The sequence below is a fragment of the Numenius arquata genome, chromosome 19, assembly GCF_964106895.1.
Source record: "Numenius arquata chromosome 19, bNumArq3.hap1.1, whole genome shotgun sequence".
NCBI classification, from domain to species: Eukaryota; Metazoa; Chordata; class Aves; order Charadriiformes; family Scolopacidae; genus Numenius; species Numenius arquata.
Genome location: NC_133594.1, coordinates 2,229,125 through 2,256,873, shown reverse-complemented (window position 1 = coordinate 2,256,873; position 27,749 = coordinate 2,229,125). Strand labels below are relative to the sequence as shown.

General features: G+C 49.4%; 1 protein-coding gene across 1 annotated transcript in view; it reads right to left on the bottom strand.

Annotated features, from left to right (window-relative positions):
- The window catches only part of CACNA1B (calcium voltage-gated channel subunit alpha1 B), a 312,340-nt gene that overhangs the window by 197,366 nt on the left and 87,225 nt on the right, over nucleotides 1–27,749 (bottom strand). Inside the window, exons 4-5 of the mRNA XM_074160972.1 lie at nucleotides 2,576–2,667; nucleotides 365–517 (exon numbers count right to left, since the gene is read on the bottom strand). Coding sequence (XP_074017073.1) covers nucleotides 365–517; nucleotides 2,576–2,667 — 245 coding nt within the window. The remainder of the gene's footprint in view (nucleotides 1–364; nucleotides 518–2,575; nucleotides 2,668–27,749) is intronic.

Here is a 27,749-nt window from a genome sequence, read left to right as displayed (position 1 = left end):
AAAATAACAGAAAAACCTCAACCCTTCAACAAGTTGGAACAGGAATTTGGTTCTGTACTTCCACTATGAAAAAATTCTCCCAGGAGAGGAGGCCCTAAGCACCTTCCTCTCGCTTTCGTGTAGACTCAGAGCATCAGGGGTGCGGTGATGGTGTAGCAGAGAGAGGAGAATCTGACCCTGTGTATGTAGGGGGAGCCCAAAAGTCTGTTAACTCTTAATGGAGGTGGGTAAAGAGGGAGAGAACGCAATAAATGCAGACAAGGAAAAGCAACAGAAGAGCAGGAGAGAACGCATCCCCGTGAGATGGAGGGGACTAGAAGCATCATAGCGATACGCTGGAAGGGAAGCGAAGCTGGGAGCTCACCTGTCTCGTTAGAGAAACAGGTTTTATGAAACTTCCCCATGTAAAACTCCAGCCCGATGATGGCAAACATCACGATGGCGAAGAAGAGGAGCAGCCCGATCTGAAGCAAGGGCACCATCGCCTTCATGATGGACTTGAGGACAACCTGCAAGCCTGTGGGGACAAGGAAAAACAGGTAATCAGTGAGGGAAGGAAAATAAGGGATTGGGGGTAGGAGCAAAGAGGAGGGAGGGGCTTTCTATGGGAAAGTTTAGGATTGGCCATACCAAGCAATGCTGCTTTTCCCAGGGTGCTATAAAAAAGATCCTACAGCCATAATGCACTCAAGACGCGAGAGATACAACCAGGGGAGTTATCTTTTTCCGACCTATTTTTTTTTCAGATAACAGATTCAAAGGTCTCTTAAGCTTCAGAGGTACAAAAAAGGACTTTTCCTGCAGGCAGACCCTGCAGCAGCGTGGATGCAGCAGTGGAGCTGGGCACTGCCGTGGTATCCCCCATCCCCGGAAGGGCAGGGAGCGCTGAGCTGCACCGGAGCTGCCTCTCCCTCCATAACACGCAGAACAGCCGCGATGCTGCCGTGCCCATCACAACCCGCTCCCGGAGAAAAAAACCCTGTCTCCAGGGCTATCCATCCAGAGCTTTTTCTCCGGCACAAAAACTCATTTTCAATTAAAACCAGGGGAGATAAGGCGAGAGAGGCTGGAGAGATGGAGGTGTCAGATAATGTCATACAGATGCACATAACACAAAAACTTCAGCGATAAGCAGCAGCTGAAAGCCACCTTGGTGGCCTGCCCCAAGGTACGGAGAATGAAGGATCATTGTTGTCTTGTCACCTTGTACAGCACTACTGAGGTCAATATGGGTGCATGCAGGAAATCAAAAAAAAAGCATGAAGGTCTGTTGGACGGGAAAAATACTGAGGATGTAGAAGAAAAGCATATACCATGCTTGTTTATGAATGCACCCCAAGGTTGTACGCTGGACTACAGGGGGAAAAAAAACACTGCACAGCTCTCACAGCATCACTAGGAACATGAGAGCAAATAAGACTCTGTGGGAAAATATTGTGCTGGTCCAGGGTACATCAAACAAAGCCATATCCTCCTCAGGGAGAACCTGCGAACCACACCAGGACAGGGACATCCCTGAGGGGCCACCCTTCTTCTCTGACACCCTTAGACTGTCACTACCGCAACATTATATTGCCTTGCACAGGCAAGAAGTCCATGAAAAATCAACCACCAGCATCTCATTAGAGATCTTAGTTAATAAATGACACCTTTCTCAAGCCGAGCCAAGGACCTCTCCTGTGTCAGAATTCAGATTCAAGCCCTGCCCACAAAAAGATGCTGATTTCAGGAAACGTTTGTGCTGTTATTGCAAAGCATAAACCCTTGCTGCATTTCTGCAGCACCAATGTTTCAGTCCTGAAGCAGCCAGGGAGGTGGCAGAGCTGATGCCCCAACCTGCTGCCCAACAGGAGGAGAGGGGGCTGCCTGGCTGCTGAGGGGTTAATGCAGAGAAGAACAGAGCATCCCACTGAGCAGTGGTTCCCTTTCACCGGCTCTTGCTGGAGGGAAAAAAATCTCTCTGTTCCACATTCAGCAATGAAATACACTCCTGACAGCGATCCCCCGCCAGCAGGCAGAGGAGCTGGTGAACAGCGACAAATAAAAAGGCAGTAAGCAACGGTGTGGGGACTTTGATGGTTTGAGGGCATCAGCAAGGCATGATGTAGCTCCTCACCAGAGCATTCAGACCCTTCACGCTCGCATGTAAAATATATCAAGTTTCCCATTGAGTAGGGAAGACTTACTTCTCCCCTCGCCCCCATTATTAAAGAGGTAAAATCTCCAGTGCATGATGCTCAGCTGGTAAAAAGTAACAGAAGATCCAAGCTCAGGGCTGGGAGCCTGAAAGCTGCAAAATTTGGTTTTCAGGTTTTCACACCCCAGAGAATTAATTGAACCCCAAAGGCAAAGGAGTCCTTGGCCAACTCCCTGATGCTCACCTGCAAATTTGGGAGCGCAGTGCTGAAATCAGAGCACCGTACACAAAACGGGATGACAAAATCAGAACCTAACAAGGGCAGGAGGCACAGACTGCGAAGAAGCAGGGGAAAAAATACTGCTCAGGGCAGCACATAACACCCCGAAAACTACAGACCACCTTTGGTTGTGAAAATGACATTATCCCGACACTCACTTGGGATTCCCGACACAAGCTTCAGGGGTCGTAACACTCGGACGGCTCGTAGGGTCCGCAGGTCAAAATCAGTCCCAGCAGTTGCCAGAATCCTAATTGTAAAAGGGAGAGAGGAGAGAGGAAAAAAAAATGAGATTAAATACAAATTCTTCTTTCCAAAGCATGGATAAGTGTTGTGTAAAACCAGCAAATACTCAAGCTGCTTTGCACTTTAGACCTGTCATCAACATTGCAAGTTGCCTTCACTGAAAACCATCAGTTCACACAACCCTCCCAAGCTGCTGAGCTTTGCTCGGACCATAAGGAAATCTGCAATATCTGCCCGCTCTTGAGGGTATTTACACCGAGCGAGCAGCGCTGGCTCTGCCCGTTAAAGAGCAGCACCCTGTGCTTCCAGGAAAACATACACCATTTTTCAGAAGGAGAAGAGTTATGCTAGAAATTACCTGCCAGAGCTTTTCCCTACAATAAATTCAGAAATCCCTCAAGTACCTACGTCTGGTGTTTCCTAATATCTGAAGCAGTTTCCAGTCAGACAGTTTGTGTGCCCAAAATTAATTTTTGTTCAGAGTATCTTATTTGAGGAGAATATCCAGAGAGTGGGGTGCAAGTATTCCCTCTGATATGCTGCAGTAACTCTGATAAAAAAATACAGCCCCGAACCGAAATGATTCTTAAAAATTTAAGTGCTCTTCACAGCCATTGAAATGGTTTCACTGTTTTAGGGCACAGCAAGGGAAGAAATATTGTCACAGTGTCCACAAGCCCCAGTGATGCGATCTCCTGAAGAGAAGGCCCTGCAAGGCACACCCCCCCCCCAGAGAGCACGGCAAAACTGTGTTCATTAATTACTGCAGCGCTTCCTATGGTGCTTCAACAAAAATATTCTTGATTTGAGACAGGGCTCCCCTTAACACAAGCCAACCACGCAGTTCATTCAGAGCAAAAACCCTCTCATCAGCTCCCCATCGGCTGCACCATTTAAAGTGATTAGAAGCAATTGCTGTTAGTTTTTTGCCAGGTTTGTCCCCAGGCTGTTCTACCGAGGTGGGCGACCAGCCCATCAGTGGGGTCTGCAAGTCCCCAGCCACCTGGTACCAAATGTACAAGATGCCACCACTCTGTTAACCCCAACCACTGAAAGCGCTGCCCATGGGGACCCAACCTCCACCACAACCTCACACTGGGCCAACTCTTCCCCAAGAGCTGCAGCAGCAAGAGGGACTGGCTGAAAACCGGGATTCCAGACCTGCAAACCTGGCTGAAAAGCAGAATTCCAGAGGTGACAGAGCTGGAAGGAGGCTGCCCGACGGGCGGTGAATCCCAGGCAGTCCCCTGGGGATCAAGCACCCAGACACGGCACGCGTCCCATGCCAGAGCACAGAGATGCTCCGAGAGGTGCCGTGATTTATCTGCGCCTGCCCAGGAGCCCTTTTTCTCAGCGTCTGATAACAGGCTGCTGAGCGTTCAGTAAAGTGGCCAGCTACCATAAAAAATAAAAAATAATAATAAAAAAAAAAAAAAAGCAGAGTTTTTCAAACCGAGATGTAGAGTTTTACTGTGTAATATGCATTATGCAGGATGTCTGGCAAACTCAGCAGCCGAGGACATGGCTGTGTAGGGAGCACTCACAGCACAGCCACGCTCGGCTAAAAAACCTTGTCCTTGACTTACTGACTGACTTAGCAGAGCTGCCAAGCGTGGGCCAGGGCAGAGCGGGATCAGCATTGCTGTGCGGAAAGGGCCAGACTCCATCAGCAGGAGGTGCTGGAGATCAGGAAAAAAGCATGCTGAGATGTTGGATGGCAAGAGGGGCAGCAGCAAGCCAGGACCTGAGGAGCAGAGCATCTATTCTATAGGACACCTGTTCCCGCATTTTCACGACCAGAAAATTCACATTACATCAGCCCTATCGATGCAGTTTGAGCATAAGCAACAGGAGACAATTTAAACCAAGAACCCATCACACGCAGAGACTTCTAATTTAATCTTCTGCACCTATGCCAATGATTTCATTCCTCTTCTCCCTTCCCTCCATCATCACAACTTAATTGCTCACTTATAAAACTCTGCAGTCTGGGAACAGCACACACTTCAAGTCAGAAGATAATCTTAAACATCCACCTTGGATGTTGCTACTAACGACACAATTAGTCTCCAGTGAGCTAAGACGGATTTGTGCTGTCATCAGGCAGAGCCCTGGTTCGTGGTACACGCTGAGAGGAGCGGTACTTGATACACTCATCATTTTGTTTCTAAATTCAACGAGAAAATGGGACCAAATGGGGGAAACCATCAATTAGTCTCACGGTGCCAGTAAATGTTCCAGTGGCTGGAGGTCTCTGCCCCAGTCCCGTCTTCGAATAGGCTTGCTGCTGAAAACAGTCTGCTCACACTATGCCAACACCCATCCCCCCAGTCAAAACCCCTAATAATTTATTAATTCCCACGTCCCCAGTGCTGTTATCCCCTCGCTGACCTACACAGGGCACCCTACAACCCACCGTCTCCCATGGCTGGTGTGGATTGTATCAAATCCCAGTCTATCCACGCAAACCATCCATGCGCGTATGGCTGAGCTGCCGCTGCTGCACCTGCCCGTGGATCAGCTCCCCCTGAAAACCCATACAACCCCGGCCAGATTCTGCCTAGAGAGAAAAAAATCACAGCTGCATCCAAAAAAAAGCCACTTTTGGTAGAAGAAACAGAAGACCAAGAGGGATGAGGTGATAGCTTTAGGTCTAAAAAATCCATATTTGAGCCTTGAAGGTAAATGAGGCAGATGGTGAGAAAACCCAAGTGGGCATCCAACATGTTTCCTGCATTAGTCAAAGCAGGGAGCGCTGGATGCTTCAGCTGTGCTCCAACTATGGCTCCGGCCTCAGGCAGGCTGTCCAAATGGTGGCACCAGGGGGAAAAGGGTCCTGGGGCTTTTAGAAGTGATATGGGGCCAGTGTCTGTCCTAGGAGCTCTGGGAGATGGGGTCTCAATGCTCCTACCAGCACCCACTGGTAGAAAGCTGGTGCCCAGAAACTGTGAGGGAAGAGGCAGCTGGAGCCCCGCAAAGAGCTGTGCCAGGGCAGGGATGGTGCCTTTTCTCCCTACAAAACCAAAGCTCACAGCTGCTCAGCAGTTCATTCCCCTAAACTCACAGATATGTGGGGGGAAATGCCTCAGGGAGGGGTGTTAATTAATTAAAGTCGGGGCATTTGCTTCCGTGCCATCTTTCTGCTTTACTTTTTTTCCCCCCCACTCCAGCTGAAAGCTCGCAGAAGCTACGGTGAGTTAGGTCAGAACAAGTCGGAAATTATCATTAAAAATAAGAAATAGAGAGATGAAAGGAGCTGCCTGACAAGCCCATCCTGACAACCCTGCCGACGCGAACAGTGCAGAGCAGAGGTGCCGGGTGAGCCGGTGCCGGAAGAGGAAATCAGCTGTGAAAGGTAAAAAGATAGCAAAAAAAGAAGATTTTAAGAGATCATCTCACAAAGAAGAATAGACGGCTTCATCCGCAGCCCTTTTTGTATCTTAACGGATCATACAGAAACACCGGGATTTAACAGGCTTAGGATGCTGTCTTTGATAGTCCTTCAAGTGTTTAAGAGGAAGAAAATAAGTTCCTCTGTGAGGAGTTCCTCTCACAGCTGAGCATCAAACCCCCCCTGCTCCTGTGGGTCTGGGCACCCATCCTGAGCCCCCCAGTGCCCGGGACTGTCACACACCTTCCTCGCTTTACCATAAATCAGGTAAATGCTGCTTTCGGTACCAGCACCCCCACCAACAAGCTCTGACTGACACCCACTCCCAGAGACAGAGGCCAGACCTGTGATAAACACTTGGTAACTTCTGTTCTAGCAAAGCCTGGGATAAATTATAAAAGCAGCTTATTCCTTTGGGTATAAAAGACAGCAAAGAATGAAGGGAAAAGCTCCTTTCCGGGATGTTATGTTAACATAAATAATTAGCAATCCATTTCTTAAAGTACCTCGGAGCTTGGGATTTCTGTGTCCCGGTTCAACAAGGCACGCGGTGTCCTACAACGCTGCACTTTTCACAGCTACCCGATAACAAACCTCCTTTCTGAAGCCCTGACCAAAGAAAACGCCTTAAAACTCCTCCAAGCTTGGCCCCAGAGCTCTAAATCCTGCAGATTGGAGTGGGAAAAAGCTAACCCTGCTCCTCAGGGATATCCCCTCCTACCTTAATGGCATTTTAGTGGATTTATTTCAGCTTTTCCTGATGATCTCTCGGGGAGCAGGTGACAGAGCCGCTTTGCATCTCCCCCAAGGCAGGAGACATCCCAAGTGAAAGCCAAGAATAGACAATCACAGATATGAGGGTTCCTATATGTGTCTGTGCTTATAGGAGCAACCAGACCATGGGTCCAGCCCCAGCAAAGGGCAGCCAGCGAGGCTTATTCTTCAGCACACACACCTGCAGGTGATGGGGAGCGTTTTCTTCCCAGTCTCCTGCCATCCCTGTCTATAAATCACACCAGAGGCAGCACTGGACGTGTGGGAGAGAACTGGGACCAGTTGCAAATCCAGCAGCTTCAGCGCGTCTGCTCGCGGGCAGATAACACACAGCGACAGCAAAAACAGCAAGATTAATAACCCAGAACCATTGACACTTCCAAGGGGATCTCGCTACTGGACAACGCTGGTGCCAGGGCAGGTTCTGCTAGAGGAGGAATCGCATAAATCGTAGGCACTTTTAATGCAACCTTTCTATTTATTATAAACTCCAGTCCTAGAAAGTAAGTGGAAGCAGCTATTTTTCCAGAGGCTTTATCCCAAGGACCGCATCAATCGCTTCAACGGGATTAGGAGAGGCTAAATATCCACCAGACAGCTTCCCTCAGGAAAAGATAAAGCTGGCCAGCAATTCAGCAGCTGTCTTAGGAAAAGAAACAGCAACCACTGCTTCTTACCCACAGATTCAACCTCACCTAACGCAGACACCGTGGCAGCATTGTCCCCAAAATCTCTGACAGGAGCACAGAGAACTCCAGTAAATCACCCCCATTCCTAGAACCTGATTTTGGGTACAGGCTGCCAATGTTTAACAAGCCCCAGTGACCCCCAGGAAATTAAAACCAGTTGGGGGAAAGAAATAAAATATTTTTTCTTTATAAATATTGGCCGACTAGTTTAAAGATGCTTCCCCCCATCCATGGGGGTGGTCCATGGACTGTCCATCGCCTCTGTGCTAGCTGTGACCCTCGCCCACCCACTCCTTCCCAACTCTTCCTCCTCTTCCCAAGGGGGTGGAGAAAGTCCCTAATCCCCACAGAACTTGTCACCACCATGAGGATCCCTGTCGCAGTGCTTGTAGTAGCTGGGGACCCAAGAGGAGAACCTGCAAGGTCCTCCCAGTCCCACAGTGTGGGAACACTTGGGAATTTTACAGTAAAATTAGGTGGAAATAAATAGTTATTTTGAACTGAGAGATTCTACAGAAAAGATTCATTTCCCTCCAAAAAAAGGCGCATAAAATTAATCTTAGCTAGCTGGGCTTTTTAGCTGGTGTTTTCCCTTCAAAAGCGTATGCAGAACATTAAAAATTTACCAAAATATGTATTTTCCATTTCTTATTTTTCCTCTGAAATGATTTGCCATGGGAGGCTGCTCTGCCTGCTGCTTTCCTGAACGACTGAAGCATTTTAACCCCAAAGCAGCACACAGCCTGCTTCTGGCTGGAGCCGGCAAGACCTTCCAGGATCGGGAATACCAGCAGCACACCAACCAGCACAGGACAGGCACCGGACTTGTCAAGCACCTCACGGCCTCTGTATTAATGGTCTTTAGTTGGAAACATCAACTTCTCCAGTGTCTGCCCTGCACAATAGCCAGGAACCATCAACCTCGCCAGGAGAGCCTGGGATGAGTGGAAGTGGTCGTCCAGACAGAGATGCTGCCCAGGTGGAGGGCTGTACCCTAAACTCCTGGGTGGGCAAGGTCCAAGATGAGCTCTGGTGGAGACCCTCAAGCAGCAAGTTATGATGGATTAGGGAGGGGGAACAAGAAATACAGTATTATTGGAGATATTGCAACAAGAAATATTAGGTCCCCATGGGACTGACCACCAGAGCATCAACAGCAAACAGACGGCACCAGGGAGAAGGAGGCGCAACAGTCTCTGGTAATCTGTGGCAACAGGGCATCACTTGCTCCCATTTCCTCCCATGTTCCAATCAGGAACAGGTAAAGTCCTGGCAGTGGATGAAGCCAATAGACAATATTCACAAGGAGAAACCACACCAGTTGCACACGCTAAAAGCCACAAAAGGATACAGTGATGTTAGTAGTGGGTGCTGGTCTGCTGAGAAGCACCTCAGCTGCAGTGCAAATCAAGATGAGCGTTTTTCACCTTCTTAACTCCAGAGCACACACCGAAGACATTGCTCAGTCATACACTGGTGACATGGTCTGGCCGATTCCCTTGTCCAGGACTTGCGGGCAGGTCAGCAAAAGCGACCAGCCGAGGGGTGCCCATGAGCCAACCCCTCAGATGTGGGCAGGTGAGCCTGGCTGTCACTTGGACTGCAGGGACATGGCTGTCGGTCCCGCTGCTCCCTTGCTGTCCCAGCCACCGCACACGTTTACATGCAAGGGAGCAGTTGGAAAGATGCCCCGTTTCACTCAGTTTGATTTCATGGTGTGTGAGCTTTATCTTGACTACCAAAGACACACAGTCGACACCAGGGCTGAGCTGATAAGTAGATCTGGCATGCTAATTGCACCGTTTAATTTATGGCATTCCCAGGTTCATCTGTTGGCTCCATCACCCCACCTTGGTGACTTCCCCACCAGCTGTCCAGTTCGTCCCACACGAAAGGGCTCGGCTCGCCAGCTCTCTGCCTCTCCTTTGGATGACCAACACCAAGTCTAAGCACCCAAGTAGATACCCGCATATTGCGTCAAAGCCTACTCCTTCCCATCGAAGCACGTCTACACACAATGGACCAGGTCCCAACCCTTTCTTTCCTTAACTCGGAGCAACTCAGGCTGATCCTTGGACAAACATGTTTGTTCCAAAATTGACTGTACCCATCCAAACAGCCTTGCCGTGGTGAAGAATAAACCTCTCTTTAGCTATAACATAAAGGAAACAGAGAGCAAAATACACCGAGGAAATAAGAATATTCAATGGTATGGGATTGCTCTGCTTCAGAGGCACAGAGACCAAATTCATTCCTTGGCCTCACACCAAATGGGTGCATTTCTGAGCCTTTTGTAGCCAGCACTGAATTTTCCACCAGCCTTCAGCATGCAGAGGCACGAACACAAACTCTCTCCTTCCTCTTTGCACGGCAGAAACGCCCCAGAGTCCTGGGAGGAGACACAGCAAAATGAGAACAGGATCCTCCCCCCAAACCACCTGCAACCTACTTTTCTGACTGTAATTCCCGAGCCAGGCTCCGGGGAGAACATAGGAAGGGGAGCATCTGTAGACAGACGCTCCTCCGCTACAGCGAGACACACGGCAACCGAGCCGTGTGCGACGCTAAAACAGAACAAATGAGGTTTTGCAGGGTGCTGAGGGCTTGGCTTCTGCTCAGGATGAAGGGAGGTGCTCTGATTATGAGGCTCAATTAAGTCCTTGTTGCTTCTAAGCAGGAGAGACGCGAACAGACAACGCCACAGAGGGGAAAAGGAGGCTCGTTCGCCATAAGCAGCGGCAGCTGGCAGGAAAATGCACCCGTCCAAAACATTTTAGCGAGCTCAAGCTGGGAAAACCGAGCACAGGGGAGTTAAAACCATCCTGAACTTCATTGTGGCTGGAAAGTATGTCATACCTTGAGTCTCACTACATTAACATCACAAAGGAGACGCGGCTGCTCTCTGTCCTTGGAAATGGGCATCCTAGAATAGTATTCCAGGCAGGAGCTGGGAGCCCAGAGCACTTTCCTGGAAACATCTGGTGCCATACATCCCACCCCACGGTCTCCTGTGTATGGGCAAGCTACAGAGGGGTTTAGCTCAGTGGCGAACAAGATTCTTTAAGAGGAGAGAGGAATTTCAGGGTCAACAAAATGTTCCAAGTATTTTTACTTCACAAGGCGGAGAAAAAAATGGGTGCGCAACGAAACATCATTTGGGATTGTTTGCTTCATTTGTCAAATTCTAAAATGAAGTATTCTGACTTTTAATGTGTTTTCCTTTTTAGCAAAAGCAATTCACGTCAAGCCTGCAAATATTTTTTGCTTGATTTAAAGCTGCCATTCTCCTGAAAAATGCAACCCCCCCAAATCCCACACGTACAAAAAATGCCACCCAAACTAGACACTACTTTTTATGGCTCTGCCAGAAAGTCAGGAGGAGCGTGGCTCTGCTCTCTACTCGCTGGCAGTTGGAAATTGGGCAGAGGGCACAGGACAGCTGGTAGGTGGATGGGGGATTTATTTTTTCTGCCAGGTGGGCTAGCAGGGCAGCACAGACACCGCAGGGGGCAAGAGGTCTGAGCCACTAAATGCACATCTCAACCCTTCTTCTTTATAGTACCCACCAAAGGAGAGCCTCCTTGCCAGGCTGCCCTGGGAGCGGTGATGGAACCTGTGTTATTTGGAACCAGAAGCACATCACCCTCTCTGCATTTGGCCTCTCCCCAGAAGTAGTTGTTCATGAGGTGAGCAGAAAAATGTTCGCTATCAAATTGCACTAGTGTTTCAAAAGCAAAACAGAGAGGTTCAAAACAGAGCTCAGCCTTCCCTCCTGGGATGCTGAACTGGTGCTGCTGGAGCTGGCAGGAGAGGGACGGGGAGCAACCGCCGATGAGAAGGAAAAAATTCTGTCAGTGCTGGGCACACAGAAAGTAGACCTCTTGTTAGGTTACTGTCTTCTGGGCCTTTCTGCACTGCAGATTTCTTTTTTCCACTGAGCCATCAGCTGAACCACGCTCTGGCTTCTAGAGGGAGTGCTTGCAGGGATGGCCTGTCTCCGGGTCCATCCATTCCCCCTTGCCACCGCGTCACTGAGTGCTGGAACAGTCTAGAGATGGGCAGACAATGAGCAAAGATATACACACCATGCAAAACGATAGCCAAGAACATTCATATAGTAACTGGGAAGGTAGAGAGTGGAGAGTTAGTTAATTCATGCTGCCGCATTTGCACAATTTCTGTGTCCACTCTCCAGCACTCAGCCAGCTCAGCCTCACTGGCACAGCCAGAGGGATGAGAACTGGCAAGAACGGATCACCAGCATCATCCACGCCTGGATGTACAATTAGAGACCCCAAAACATCACATGAACTGAACCAAGCCATCCTAGCTAGAGAGCTTTACCAGAATTTCAAGCATTCCTGTTCTTCAGCCTGGAGAAGAAAAGACTCAGAGGGGACCTTATAGTGGCCTTCCAGTCCCTAAAGGGGCTCCAGGAAAGCTGGGGAGGGACTCTGGATCAGGGAGGGGAGCCATAGGAGGAGGGGGAAGGGTTTTAAACTGAAAGAGGGGAGATTTAGATTAGATATTAGAAAGAAATTCTTTCCTGTGAGGATGGTGAGACCCTGGCCCAGGTTGCCCAGAGAAGCTGTGGCTGCCCCATCCCTGGAGGGGTTCAAGGCCAGGTTGGATGGGGCTTGGAGCAACCTGGTCTGGTGGGAGGTGTCCCTGCTTACAAGCAGGGGGGTTGAAACTTGATGACCTTCAAGGTTCCTTCCAACTCTAACCATTCTATGATTCTTTTCCCCCCCACAATATAGCAAAATACTGACAAACAACAGGTCTCTGCTGCCATCACCATGTCACTGCTCCTCTCCTCCTGCCTGCACTCCCATTGTGCTCATCCTCCCAACACAAGCACACGGGAAGTCATGCTACATCCAAGGACTGACACTCAGGTCATGCTGCCTCTTCCATACTGTGGAGGAAGACCATCCAGGTGCTATAACCAGAGGCACCAAACATGGTTAGTGGGTGTACAAGCACCCACCACTCCTTTGGTGCTACCTTGCAGTGACCAGAGGGAACAGCCACAGTCCCCCTCTGCAGGTGTAGACCTTCAGTCCTCCATCTGCTCGATCAGCTGGGAAGGTCTTCTGCCAGGGAACTGCAGGCTCCTTCAATCTGCATGCCTGGGCCCAGTTAATGACCTGGGTTTTGACTTCCAGTTTAAGACCGTCACAAGCAGATGATGCATTGAGCATTCAGTTCTTGGCTAACTACTTAAGCCCTGGATGAGAGCCAACACCAGACTCCAGAGGCAGAAACTGCATTTGTTCTTTTTCCCCAGATGCACATTGAATGGCTCTCACTGCTTCTCAGGGCCATGGACTCCAAGAAACTACCACACTACCATGTTACACTCTTAGGGGCAGTGCTGATCCCCTTACCTACATCTGCCACTCTGTGTCTTCCCAGACAGCATCTTGAATCAAGCTGGATGATGCTGGAGTTGAGTTCAACAAGACAAGAAAATTGCAGCCCATCCATCTCTGGCAAATGTTCCCATGGGAAATTTCTGATAGCCCAGTGTTTGGATAAGAACAAAGGCTGGAAAGCTCTCAGGTTCCTCTACAAGTGGGCACAGAGCTGGGATTCTTCCCTTTGGAGGCTGGCCGGGGAACTGGTGCCCACCCATGTTACTGGTCCCCACCTTTGTCATCGAGGTCACTGGTCTCTGAGGGATGTTTTGCCAGTGAATGCTCTGAACAAGCAGAGAGATGTATATGTTCCTCATACACCCCCTGTCCGGATCTACTGCCTCAAAGGACCCAAAGCCCGAGCATTTTCCACCCTCCAGCAGCTGCCCCTGGCTCAGAGATGCAGCATTGCCAGCAGTCACACTCTGGAAATAAGTAGGCAGCCCCAAAATCGACAAGGTTCTGTTAAAAGTCATGAGACGATTAAAAAAAAAAAAAAAAAAAAAAAAAAGCAGTATTAGGGCTTTCTATTTGTCTCGTGATTCCTCAGCTTTCAGAGGCAGCTGGGGTTATGTTTTCAAGCTCTAGTCTAAGTGCCACAAAAAACACACACTTTCAAATAAAATCTGAAACTCTCCCCTTGTCACAGGGACTAATATAAGGCATCAGATATCATAAGACTTACAATATAATATCTCTTTAATGCACACCTCATTGTTGCTCCGAAAAGCTATCATTTTCCTTCTTTCTTAGATTTTATTTTTTTTTTTTGGCCAGAACTATCACAGCAAACATGCTATGTTGTTCTAAGGAAAACACAGTTTGCCAAGACATCTAAAATATTGTGTATTCCCTCCATCTGCTTCTGCTAAATAAACCCAGGGCCTTATCTAATATAATGAGTAGATGTTGGCAATAATTGCACAGCCATCTGTACCATGCTTTAAACCTGTTGCAAGTTGGGCTGTGGACACAAGAAAGTCGGAATTTATTCCTTCCATACTGAAAACAGAAATTGTAACTTCCCCCCTTCTGTTTTTCTAGGATAATTTAGCAATATCAGTTCCTATGCTTTGTGCTTGGGGAACAGCATTTCATGAACGTGACAGATAAAACCCCTCTTTTCCCTGCCTTGTACAGATAAAGCTGAAGTTGTGCAGCTGACGAGGTTCAGAGCAGCCCCGGGTGAAGGCTCTTTGCAGCTCAGCAGCCTCCAAGAGCTGTTTCTGCCCAGCACGGTGCAACCACGACACAATACGTTCCCAAAACAGCTACACCACACCAGTGCTTTGTCTGCGCCCAAGCCCTGCTGAGGACAACCATCCCAGAGGAGACTTCCCAGAAAATTTAGGGCTTAACCAGAAAGTCTCTTCTGGCTTCACTCAGCTGCTAGAACCCCAACTATCACCCAAATCTGCTGGGGAGTCACTCACTGGATCATCCTCACTCAAACTGAGCCCACACCAATTCAACAGTCAACAAGTCATCATCTTTTTATTTTATTAAACCTTGTTCTTCCCCTATTTGAGTCAAATGGAGCCAGCTCCTTCCTGGGAAAGCTGGAGAAATAGGGACGGAGCTGCAGCGTGCAGGACCACACAACAGTAGGCTGGCAGATGAGCATGAAGAGGAGGATGTTTGGCTGAATTTACTCTCTGGAAGATAAGACCGAAAGGGTCTGCAAGAGACCAGTGGTGGCTCAGCTACTTCACATAGTTAAAAAACACCAAGGTCCTTGGATAAAAAGAATCGGAGAAACAACAACTTGTTACCTATGAAATCTAATTAACTAGATGCACCCAGGTGCACACTGGCTTGGAATCAAGATGTTCAGAGAACACAGCAAAGCTTCTGCATGTGCAGGAGACAACATTTAATGACTGCAGGGATCACCACCAATGCCATTACAAAACATGCCCGCGACCATGCTCTCTCTGAGCGTTGATTTTCCAGTCCTGCTTTCCTCCTCCTCCTCCACCCCTCGCTGCCGTTCCCCACTCGCTCCCCACTCGGTCCATCCCTTTTCACCCACCACAGCCTGATAATCCCCTTCCCAAAACCAACACAAGCGCACAAACCCCTACTAGGGCAGCAATGCCCGTGGGCAGCACAGCCAGGTCCTACTGAGCAGAGCTTGCAGGACCTCAGAGCAATGCCACCAGCTCAGAGAAGTGACATCTTTATAACAGGATAGGGGAAATGTGCTTAAATTAATTGGCAGTTCAGATAACGGAGGCTTTCGCTCTCCACTGGGCTGTTAAGAACGCTGGAATTGCTGCAGATAAAAGTCTGGCAGCATTTTCATCATAAGCTCGACATTTCGGGGCTGTATAATCCGGCCATTAAAAAATATATGCTCTGGGCTGAAACCTGACATACCAGGTCCCAGCACAGCAGCAAATGTTTGTGTTTTCCAAATTTCCAGAGCAGTCCCTTTGGGCCCATCGGGCAGTTACAAGCCAGCGGAGCAGAGATGGACGTTGCAGTTTTCCAGAGGAGGCTGCGCTTGCATCAGTCGTGGGGTTTGGAACTTTATTTCACTCCACTGACCAGGGCAGGCGAGTTTTTCTGTATGCTGCAGCCATCCAAAATACAAGCAGAGAGCAGCACCCAGCAGAGAAGACTCTATGTTCATTGGTGCCGTGATTTGCTGCAGCAAGTTTTCCCCATGATATAAAAACCAACCTGGATTATGGGGCAGGAGAGAAAGATCCATGGGGAATTTCTCAGACAGCTGCAGGAGAGGTGAGAAGCACCCTGGGGTCCACAGCAGCTTTCTGACAAGGCAGCACATGAGAATATAGCACCGAGGGCTTTGGGATGAAGGCCAACAGCATCAGATGCTTTTTGTTGATGCAGTCTATTGCTGTGAAATGGTCCAGAAATCCCTCCTAGCTTTTCGGCATGAGAGTTAAGTGTTTTGTTAGGAGCTAAATCACCTCAGGCTTACCTCTACAGCCAACGGAGAAAAGCACAAGCAGAGAAAAAGAAACCGTAGCAGCGCTGGCAGTTTCTGGTGTCCAAAAACAGGCAACTCAGTTTCACCAAGGAGCAGCAAGAGTGGCTTTAAGATCTGACTTGAGTTTAATCATCGAGTGAGACAAGTCACCGTTTCACTCCACGCTGCTGTTTCCTCTTTATAATATACCCCTCTTTATAATATACCCCTCTTTATAATATACCCCTCTTTATAATATACCCCTCTTTATAATATACCCCTCTTTATAATATACCCCTCTTTATAATATACCCCTCTTTATAATATACCCCTCTTTATAATATACCCCTCTTTATAATATACCCCTCTTTATAATATACCCCTCTTTATAATATACCCCTCTTTATAATATACCCCTCTTGCTTGAGCTGTGATTTTTTAGGAAGGAGATGCTTCACATTTAGCTGGGTTTAAATCTCAGGGGGCTCGTAGTACCCGGCTCTAGTCTCTGCCCACTCAGTTCCTCTCCTGGCCATGACACCCCTTTCTCCATGAAACCACCAGACTCGCTGCTCTCCAAGCAGAAAAAAGCCCCAGAAAGGCAGCTCTGGGGCTGCACCCACCAGCGCCGTGGCAGGGAAGGACCTCCGAGCTACTTTTCCAGTCTCTGGGCATTACGTTAATAGTCAGTTTGCACAGAGCAGACCATCGTCTAGACAGCGTTAAGCTCCGACTGGGGAAGGTGCAGCCTGGTTTCCAGAGTAAGCGTTTCTGACATTTGCTTAGTCATCGCCTTCCCTCCGGTTTGGTACCGTGAGCGATTCCTTCCTCTGGTAGCCCTGGAAACGGTGGGAGGAGGCAGCTCCAGATGTGTACACATGGCAGCTCCAGGCACGGGATGCTGCTGTGAGGTGGCACTCCGGGCGGGGGGGTCTGGGCTTTGCCCCTTCCCCACCATCCTCACCACCACCCAGCCCATCTTCCCACGGCACAGCGGGAACAACCTCCTGTGATAATTCCTGCATCAAATCTCAAGGCGGGGTAGCAGGATGCTGACAGAGGGCTGGGGATGAAATGCACCCATGGCACTGGGGTCTGGGGGGACACCAGCAGTGAGTACCACCTAAAAAAGTTTAAGTCCTTCTTCCATCAGTGCCCCAACTTCTTTTGGGGTCTTCAGCAACTTGCTCTGCTTTCTTTCCCGCTCCCATTCTGCTTTCCCCAGCTTCAATGGACCGGTCCATAGCTCAGGCCAGACACTGCCGACGGTTCTGCGGCACTCCAGCACCCAGCACAACAGCGTTACTACCGCCTTTCAGGGTTCTAAGCACTGCTTCAATTAAGAGAAGCAGCAGAAGAAAGCGCAAAACACTGCATTGTGTAACTCCTGCAATAAGAGCAGCCCTGGCAAAATGCAAATAGGTGGCATCTTAATGGCAATAACTCAAGGAAATCAAGAGGTATTGCTAGTTCTTGGAAAAAGCACTCAGCAAAGAAGGTTTTTTGTGCTGAAGACTGCCTTTTTTCCACCAAAAATGTTTGTTTTCAGGGAAACATCAATTTCAGTTTTCCAGTGGGAAATAACAAAACATTTTAGTTTCGTTTTGACTTCAAATATGACTTCAGATTTTATTTTTATTTGGTTGTTTTTAACTGGAATGATATTGTAAAGCTGGCTGAAAGTAGGCACTTTCACTTAAAATCAGGTTGAAACCTCCCAGGGGAAGCTCTACCTTTTGAAACAAAAACTTTTGGAACGAGGATTTTTCCTCCACTATTTCTCATTAGGGAAAAAAATCCAGATTTGTGGGCAGCTGTCCTTCAAACCTGGAGGGAGACTGCTCTCACCTGACTCAGTTGATGCCTCCTGCCTGTTGGGAGCATTTGAGATGGAGGTAATTGCTTGGCTGCATCTCCCACACTTTCATTTTGCCTTCAGAGCCCCATGGGCAGCTGGGAACACCAGGTCATCCCACAAGACACCGGCGCTCATGCACAGCCACTGTTCCCAGCTCCATTTCTCAGGGAAACCCACTCACCTCTTCAGCTGCTGATGGCTCAGATGACTGATTGCACTTTGATATTTACAGGAGTGCACTGCTTGTCACGGCGATCTTCAGTAGACCACATTCTTGGCAGGCGAGGAAACTCCTTCCTTTCCTTGCAACTCGTGGAGAAGCAATGGATTTATGTTGGCCCTTTTTTTGTGTTATCATATTCCCCCATAGTCTGACATGGCAGGAAAGCTCAATCAAACACAAATACAGGTTGCTGAGGGAGAGCAGAGGTTCAAAAGTGGGTTTTGCACCATCGGATCAAGGAAGAGGTGGGTAGTGAATGCAACGCTGGGGTTAAGCAAGAATCACTTCAGCAGGAACAAGCTTGGCAAGATGCGTCCTCCTTCTGGAGGGCAGGTCTTGAGGCCATGTAGGAGAGATCTCCAGCAGAGTTTCCAGCAAGTGAGGACAAGTCAGGTTGTGGGAGGGGGAGAAAAGCAGAGAGGGAGGCTGGAGGATGTCAAGCAACATCCACTGCGTGGCTTTGCCAAGAGCACTGGATGGAGCTGAAGTGATAAAATTTGCATCTGGGTTTTGCAGATGACAAAATTTACAGGCTGGAGTAGAGTCAGGATCTGGTGTTTATCTCAGAAGAAAGAGCATTTTAGCCTGGAAGTTCCCAAAATCAGCAATGGAGATGCTTGGATGAAATCAGCAGACAACTCTGAGGAACGCGGCATCTTCCATTTGTGTGTCTTGCTTTAGAAAGGAGACTAGGGGTCTGCTTGGGTGGATCCGCTCACTAGCGATGATTATTTTTTCACTGTGATTTGAGTATGGAGGTAAAGCCATACAAGTTTGATCACACCTTCTGCAGCTCTTGCAAAGCCCAAGTAAAACATGGTTTGGTCACCCCCTTCCATTGCAGTTGTTTCATGGCAGCAGGTCACCCAGTTAACGAACGTTAGCGCTGTCCCACCATGCTTCATGCAGCTCCATCACCCCTTTTGGAAACAGCCCTGATGCCTGCGTATCATGCCCATTGCTGTCCCAGTTCTCAGCACCTCTGCCCAAGCAAGCAGCTCATCCTCACACCGTATTATTCCAGCTTAAATCATGTCAAACACCTCCCCATCCCAAACACCTCCTGGATTCCGAATGCAAGCTCTGCCAAAAGCCAAGGTGGTGAACTCAAAACGAGAAAGCTGAGGCCACCAAATTCATTACACTAGTGACTGTCCCTGGAGTAAGATTTTAACTCCTCTACACAGAAACGAGCAGCTGGACCTGCACACGCCACTTCATCAAGCCCCTGGAAGTCACAGCTGAGTACAAGAGTTAAACTTGCACCGTTTCCATTTCCCTGACCTGATTGAGGGAAGGAAGATTCCCCCCCCCCCCCCTTTTCATTTTCCTCTCTTGTTACAATTTTCTCCCTTGTTACACGAATGAGACAGCAGAATTCTAATGCTAATGCCTCTTATGTTCTGTGAAAGATAACAGCAGATTGTACCACTCTGACCTTTTCAGTGTTTTATAATTTGATCAGCTGTCCGGACCCACTCTTCCCCTCCCCGTGCTCTGCCAGGGAGAGCAGGGCGAAGGGGGTGGCCAGCGAGAGCACCGCTGGTGCTCAGAGTAAAACACCGTCGGGGCTTTCCTGGCAGGAGAGGACCGAGGAGCTGTCTTCTGTAGATCATCCTTTTCTATGGGATCAGCCAAGGGGCAGAGGGTGGGAAGCGGGAAGCTGACACCAGTCCCTGCCACACATCCCATAGCAGGCAGCACCAGGGTGGGGGTGAGAGCACAGCGCTCCAGGGAGGTCCCAGGGATACAGTTTTGTCTTTCAAAAGCCTGAGGAAGACGGTGATGGAGAAGCACTTCTGTGACCGGTCACAGAAAAGAGATTCCCTTGGTCTCACCAGCTGGGAAATGAAGATGTGGTGAAGCCTGTGCCTTACACAACACCACAAAGACCAGCCAAGACCCAAACCTGTAACCCTATTTCCTAAACGATAAAGCGGGTGCTGTCACCTGGATGGGGAGGGAGACGGGGTGCTCTGCCTTCTCCTTTGCTGCTCTAACACAGGGGGTTTGTCTCCTCCCCAGGCTCCTCTCCCCATCTGAGCAGGTACCTGCCATTCCCATCCCCGCAGCTCTGGCGGTCACAGAAGGGACCACTCAAAGTGACAGACAGGGACACAACAGCTCTGAGGAAATTCCTCAGAGCACACATCAATCAGACCGGACCATCTCTGTGCCCCAGATCCAAAGCCAAATTCACATCAGACCATGGCACCTTGGCCATGGACAGGACTATCTCCAAACCCAAGCTGACACACAGGATGGTGCATCTCCCCATCAAGCTGCTTAAACAGCTCAGAGGGTTTCTTCCCTCCTGCTCCTTCCCTTTTTCAAATCATCCTCTTCCCAAAACGTTTAACTTGAAATCTCCTCTAACAAACTCCTCCCCACTGTGGGGAGAAGGTGGCTCTGGCTGCCATAGGCGAGTGATAACCTAGTAAATTTTAATCCTTGCCTGTTATTGTATTACCACCAGAAGTACACGGATTGAGATAAAAGGCTCACCGGCCCAGCCATAATTATATTAGAAAGGTAATTATCTCCTCTTCCATCCGACTTTGTGCTTTCTTTCTGTAATGAAGTTTCCAGCTAATGTTTGCAGCGATGGGGCCAGCCACCACAAAAATGTAAAAGCTAATTGTCTGCTCAGCGTGTGAGAACCAGCGGATAAGGCTGTGGCGAAGAAGAAAGGAGCTGGGGAGCCCCGAGCTGGGAGCAAACTGGAGCTCCTGGCTGCTGACGATGCCCATGTCCCACCCAGGTCCCAGGGACACCCTCAGGCTTTCAGCTATAGACACAAGCACCCCAAATCACAGCACTGTGGCTGCAAATACACACTTGCCTCAAGGCACCTGCCACATGGAGAGGGACTTTTATCAGGGAGTGTAGTGATAAGACAAGGGGTGATAGTTTTAAACTGAAGGAGAGAAGATTTAGGTTCAATATTAGGAAGAAATTTTTTACTCTGAGGACCCAACTTGCCCAGAGAAGCTGTGGCTGCCCCATCCCTGGAGGGGTTCAAGGCCAGGTTGGATGGGGCTTTGAACAACCTGGTCTGGTGGGAGGTGTCCCTGCCCAGGGCAGGGGGTGGCACTGGATGATCTTTGAGGTCCCTTCCAACATAAACCATTCTATGATTCTATCGATCTTGCTCTTTCAGGCTGTTTCTAAACCATCAGGAGGGCTACAAGGACGTTAAAATAAAAAGATATTTTCACTTTTTGAGCCTCCTGATTAATGCGGTAAGGAGAGTGCCACTCCACCATCGCCAAAACAGCTCACCATTGCTGGCTGTAGAAGGCAGGTTACAAATGAAAAGGGAAACTGAGACACGGGAGCAGGAGAAGGGCTTCAGCGCAAGACCATGGTTGCATTCAGCCCTCGCTTACGTTCAACTCCACCCCAACGGTCTCTCTGCATGAAGTTGGACCAAAGCTGCTTTTGGTCCATGAGCCATCCTCACTCATGTTTCTAAGCACAGAGGCAACATGAGAGCTCTTCTGCAGCAGGCAAGAAATTATCCAGAACTGAACAAGCTAAATATAATTTTAAACAAGCACACAATGTACAGATCGCAACACAAAGACGTTGGCTTACATATGTTGGGTGCATTGTTTCGGGGGGGGGGGGGGGGAGGGTGTTTTGTGCTTTGTACTATTACTGAGTAGAATAAAATTATTGAGACACTTAATTGTATTAATTATAATCTTTTGGGGAACATTTTGAAAAATTACCATCTTTTACCAATGCACAACTGACCATATGATGTCCTCTATAGTATAGAGTTTCTTCTCTCTTCGCAAATTAAGAGGTAGGACAGTACTTTGCAAAAGCTCCCAGAAGGATCAGCCCCCACCCAGCACAGCAGCTTGTGCTCTTTGTCTCATACTATTGCAGAAGAGGATGTTTTTTCCCTTAGTGGTAAACGATGCTCTAATTATTTGGAAAAGTATCCTAAAAAGCCAAAAGTAAAAACACATTTCAGCTGAATTTCCTCAACATCCAAATTCACCCTAATTTTTCTAGGATTGAAAGTTTGGTGTCTGCAGGCCACTGCTTGACACTTCCAGTGCTTTCCATTTTAAGACAGAACTAAACTACCCCAGGACTTCGGTCCCAGCCCCCAGAAACCATCCAGCACCCAACATCTCTAGACACCACAGAGGAACCAGCACGGACACTGGCTACACCTCCACCAGCGCTCTGCTGGGCACCAGCAGATGACCTTTCCCTGCCTCTTCCCACTCAATAGAACTCACGATCTACCCAGCAACATGGGGTTTAATTTTTCCTGTGTGCTATGATACATCTCAGCACCTCAGACCGCTGAGTCCGTGCATCTTCACAGTGACACGCAGCGTCCTCAAGCAGCATCACAGCTTTTCTGTGCTTGGCACCAAACCCCCCGACTCCTTCAAGGACATAGCACCCATCCCAAATGGCTTATAACATCCTCCCTGTGCACTGATGACCCTCCTGAGGACACCTGAGGCAGCAAGGGGACATTTGGGGGAGTTTCTGCTCCCTCATGAACGATTGCGTGAAAGCTGCAGGATGAGCCGCATCCCTGGGGCAGGGCAGAGGGACAGAAGATGATTGCACTGCGGGAGGACGCAGCTGGAAGTAAATTCCTGCCACATCCTACACCTGCCCTTCCAGCAGCATCTCCTGACGATGCAGGACTCCAGCAACAGCGTTTCACAGCTTTGCAGGATGCGCTTCCCAAAAGCCAACCAGCTCGTTCTAGAAACTGCCTGGGAAGGAGCCTGCCACCAGCTCCGCGTCGGGATGGGGCAACTGGGAGAGGGGATTTGGCTGGAGGTAGTGCTTTATTAGGTTTAAAACTTTCAGTCTGTAAACAGCTCTCCCCAGGTAGTTTCTGGGTGCAGCTGGATGAGTCTGGATGAAGCAGAGGGGAAAAATTAAAGACAGATACAATCAGCTGTGCAATCCAACGCGATGTTCCTTCCACCTGCCATCACGGTTCCCTTCTGCCTTCAAATGCAGCAGTTTAGAGCCCCATGTGTATTTCTACCTCTCTAATCCTTTGTTTATCTGAGAGATCTGTCCCACTCATCATTTCTAGGGGGCACCGGCAGTAGCACAGGAACTGCAAAACAGCAGAATTTACTGTTTCTCGTTTGGGCGATACAGAGCCCCCGGGCTCCCCTGGAGCTGCCTGACCCTGCCAATGCCATTTCACAGGCACAGCCTCGTCCAGCGCTGCACTGACACCAGAGCCAAACACTTCAAATGCCCAGGGCTAAGGAGCTGATGAGACTTCCTCAAGTGAAAAATGCATATATTAAATTACTTCTCTGAGAATCCTTAGCCCCCAGCTTGACACCCAGGCAAAAGCCACAAGGGAGTCAGTGCCTCCCTGCAGCACGGCCAGTGTCGGCATCTCCACCACAACCACACAACGAGCGATTCTGGAAGAGCAAACAAGTGGGAGCCAGTCGCTGCACCATCTCTCCCGGGACAGGCTCGCCTCTCCTTTCCTATCTCCAGTCCCACAAGATGCTCCCCTCTCCAGCCAGGTCAAGCCGCAGCAGCACTTTTCCTTGCTCCCCACCTCAATGACGGATCGTCTTCCATCGCAATATCCAGCCTCTCAGTAGGGTGCAAGGTCAGCAAATCCTCCTCCACGGCTCAGCCCGTGTTCGCCTGCAGCCCAGATAATTGACTCATCTGTAGGCTTTCATCTCCGCCCTGGGCTGGGAAGATGAAGTCAAATTGCACCTTCAAAATTCAAGCTGCCTTGTGCCACCCTTGCCAGTCAATAAATCCCTACCACCCTCAGGCCGTGGTTTTCAGCGCAGCTATGAAAAGATCAGGCCAAAGCACTTGTGGGAAACCTCCCCTCTCATCTGTCACACAGCTTGCTCTGAAACATGAGCATCCTTTAACCTGCTTTTACTTATTTATTTAAACAGGAAAGGAAGGAGAAAAACATCCCAAAGTAGCCTGTGTCAGCAATTAGGAGCATGAAATATCTGGCAAGGCAGCTTTATAATTAGAGCTTTAACCTGTCCTTCTGTTCTCCCCCTGAAAAAAAAAAAAAAAATCACTAAAGACCAGCCACCCCTGCAAGGCCGTGCTGCTCTCAGGGATGAACGGAATGAGGCTCCGAACCTGCTGCCTTCATGCTCCCATCAGGCAGGAGAACTGGGAGTGCGGGGAGCACAAGGGCTGCGGCAGCACAGGGACCAAGAGACCTGTCCCAAGGGATTTCTCTTTTTGCTGACCTGAAGCTTTTTACCTCTCCAACTCGGGACAACCTGCTGCCTCATCATAGAATGGTTCAGTTTGGAAGGGACCTTAAAGATCATCCAGTCCCACCTCCTGCCCTGGGCAGGGACACCTCCCACCAGACCAGGTTGCTCCAAGCCCCATCCAACCTGGCCTTGAACCCCTCCAGGGATGGGGCAGCCACAGCTTCTCTGGGCAACCTGGGCCAGGGTCTCACCACCCTCACAGCAAAGAAGTTCATCCTAATATCCCATCTCAGTCTCCCCTCTTTCAGTTTAAAACTGTTACCTATTGTCCTATGGCTCCCCTCCCTGATGAAGAGTCCCTCCCCAGCTTTCCTGGAGCCCCTTTAGGGACTGGAAGGGGCTCCAAGGTCTCCCTGGAGCCTTCTCTTCTCCAGGCTGAACCCCCCCAACTCTCACAGCCTGTCCTCACAGCAGAGGGGCTCCAGCCCTCACAGCATCTTTGCGGCCCTCTGCTGGACCTGTTCCAACAGGTCCATGTCCTTCTTGTGCTGAGGACTCCAGAGCTGGACACAGTATTCCAGATGGGGTCCCATCAGAATGGATTAGAGGAGTAAAATACCCTCATATTCCCTCTATTTATAAGCCTGCCCTTCCCACGCACCAGTACCAGCACTCGAGTTCACACCTTCCCCGCTGCCTTCAGACTACGAACACACCCCACACACATCTCCAGCCCAACACTAGGTACCACATTGTCCCCCGCCCCTCCGAAAAGTCAGCCAAAAACACACTCACAGCCACATCAGCAGCCTGCCTTACGCTCCACATCCACAATCCCTGCCCGTGGAACTACAAGCCTTTCTTTCCACACACCCAGCTATTGCCAGCTTGCTCTGCATCAGGTATCTCTGATCCGTCTTTTAATTCTGAAGTCATAAACTGCAATTTCTACAGTAGTCTGAGATCATATGCTCTCAGGCTGGAATAAATAAGATGACCCTAACATCTATTTATCAGTGAGATTCACCCCTTATGATCAGAGTCTAGTTGGTGACTACCAGTGACAATAAAAAAATTAATACCTACATAGAGTATAAACCCCCAGATATCCTGAAGGCAGTAGAAGACAGATGTGTCATCCCTGAGCAACATCTATTGCCATCTACCAGGCCAGGCAGGCACCTGCAGACTGCCCTAGCTCCTGTGTCCCAGGACCAGGACCAGGTCACTCCCTCCCCAGCAAGTCTGCTGAACTGGAGAGACCAACTCTACAATGACCCTCCCTGGCCCCAAGGGATCTCTTTTGCCCTCTAGGCTGGATCCAGAAGGATGACAATATTTGTGCTACCAGAGATGTTAAAATCCCCAGACATCTGAAAGCTGTAAGAGCACGAAAAGGTCCCTGCCCATAACCTGTGGCACGAGGTGGGATTTTGCTCAGTGAAAGACTGGCAGCGGGGCAGAGGGACACCACAAACCATCCCAGGAGCTGGTGACCTGGTAAACGTGGGCTACTGAACTGCAAAGCTCTTTCCTTTCAGGCCTGAAGGAGCCCCCAGCAGGGCGGTGGTGGGGAGCGGGCTGATGGTGCTGGGCAGCCAACGCAGAGCATCCCTGGCATGAGAAACAACCCAAGCTCAGACACATTGCTCTGCCCCGGGGTTCCTCGGGGCAGGGGCTGTCACTCCCTGTAGACAGGATTCATCTCAGGCAGCCCTAAAAGATCCTCAAAAGCTGACAAAGTGCAAGCTAATCATTTAAGCTCCCTAAGGTCACTCACCGAGGAGAGGTGGTATAAAGCATCGTGGAAAGCAGCTCCTCTTCCTCAGCAAGCCAAACTGGCCACCTCGCCCGGACTCAGGCAACGGATTTGCAAAGTCTGAAATGCATCTCCCAGAGGTGGCCGCCCATCACTAACATAACATCAATAGTAAGAAACAGCAATAATTTACATGGCAGAAGAGCAGTGCTAACTGTTTTACCCAGCGAAGAAGAGCGGTGCAGAAGGTCTTACACCAACTGAGGTTACCTCCATGGCTCACACTAGGTATTTCCATGAGGAGCCATGTGCTGGTCTCCCCTCTCCAGGCTGTAAGTGCCAATGCCCCTTATAAATTATATTACCCAGGTTTGAGCAGTTTCCTTTGCTCCAAAGCTTCCAGCTCTAGGTATTAATGACATTTTACGAGAAGCAGCTGATGCCTGTTCATATTTCACTTCCAAGAAGTACAGAGCAAAAGGGCTCTGGGCTTGGAAAGGGACCTCTCACCACCAGGAGCCAAGCTACTCTGACCCCTGCCTGCTCCCCAGTAGCAGCTCTCTTCTGGCCACCACCGAGGAGGTTTCTAAGTGTAGAAAGGTGATTTCCAAGGCCACTTCATCAGACACTGGAGGTTAAGAAGATGCATGAAGCAATCTGAGGTGAGGTGGACTGGTGTTGCCATCTCTTCTACTAGAACACAAGCATCTCTAAGAAGATTGTCCCATAGATGCCATTTCGCTGCTTTGTCTGGGAGAAACCCTTGAACATACAACTCACTTTTCTCCCCTCTAATCTCCAGGGCTAATCGTTCCCACTGCACCATCTCCACAGGGATCCCATCCCCACACTCAGCCCCTCCAAATCCTCTTGCAAAAGCAACGTGTAACCCAGCGGGATAAAGTCTCTCAAGACATGCCCTCAAACCCCACACATCACACGTTTCCCCTCACTTCCCCAACCAGCAGCTCGGACGCAGCTGCAGCGATGGAAGAGAGCTTTTTTCATCTTTAAAAGGCGTAAATGAGAACAAAAGGCAGAGATACATACATAGCACACACATATATAACCGGGCTAATAAGAACTCCAGCTCCCGGGCTTGCAAGCCGGCACAACGTTACTGAAATCCCTCTAATTCATTACCCCTGAGCAAGCCAATGTTTCAGGAGCAGCTGGATTCACGTGCAGCATCTGGGGCCTGGGGTTCACCTGCAAAGAAACCCCTGAGGGACTGAGGAAGGGAATTAGAGAGCCCAAGGGGAAGGGGCTGCCGCACGCCCCGCAGCACAGGTGGTGGGACACATCCTGGACACCCTTCGGGAGGCAGAGGCACTGCCACCATCCCCAGTATTCCTCCCTGCCACCAGAAACCACCGCGGCGATGCTGTACGATGCCATGGGGACCCATGTCGGTACCCGTGCTGCAGTGGGTGAGGTTGCACTGAGAGGAACGGGGAAGATGCCAAAATTGTCTACACCTGCCTCAGCTGTGTGTGAGCACTGACAAGTGCAAATCAATTCTTTAGCAGGGATAATCAAGGCCACCCAAGAATATTTCTGCTGATTATTCAGACAGGAGAGCGGGTCTGGCTGCCTGAAGTGCAGAGATATCCCTGCCAAGGCCAGTCCCTGCCCACCCGGAGACAGGTAACGGCTTAACACACATTTTTCTACCTTGCACCAAAAAAAAAAAACCCAACCAAAAAAAACCCCCCACATATATAAAATCTGCACAGAGGCTAGCAACTGCCAGCGTCTTTGGAGATTTGTAGCATTTGTGCGGTAAGTGGATTTCAATTAAAGCCATCCATAAAGA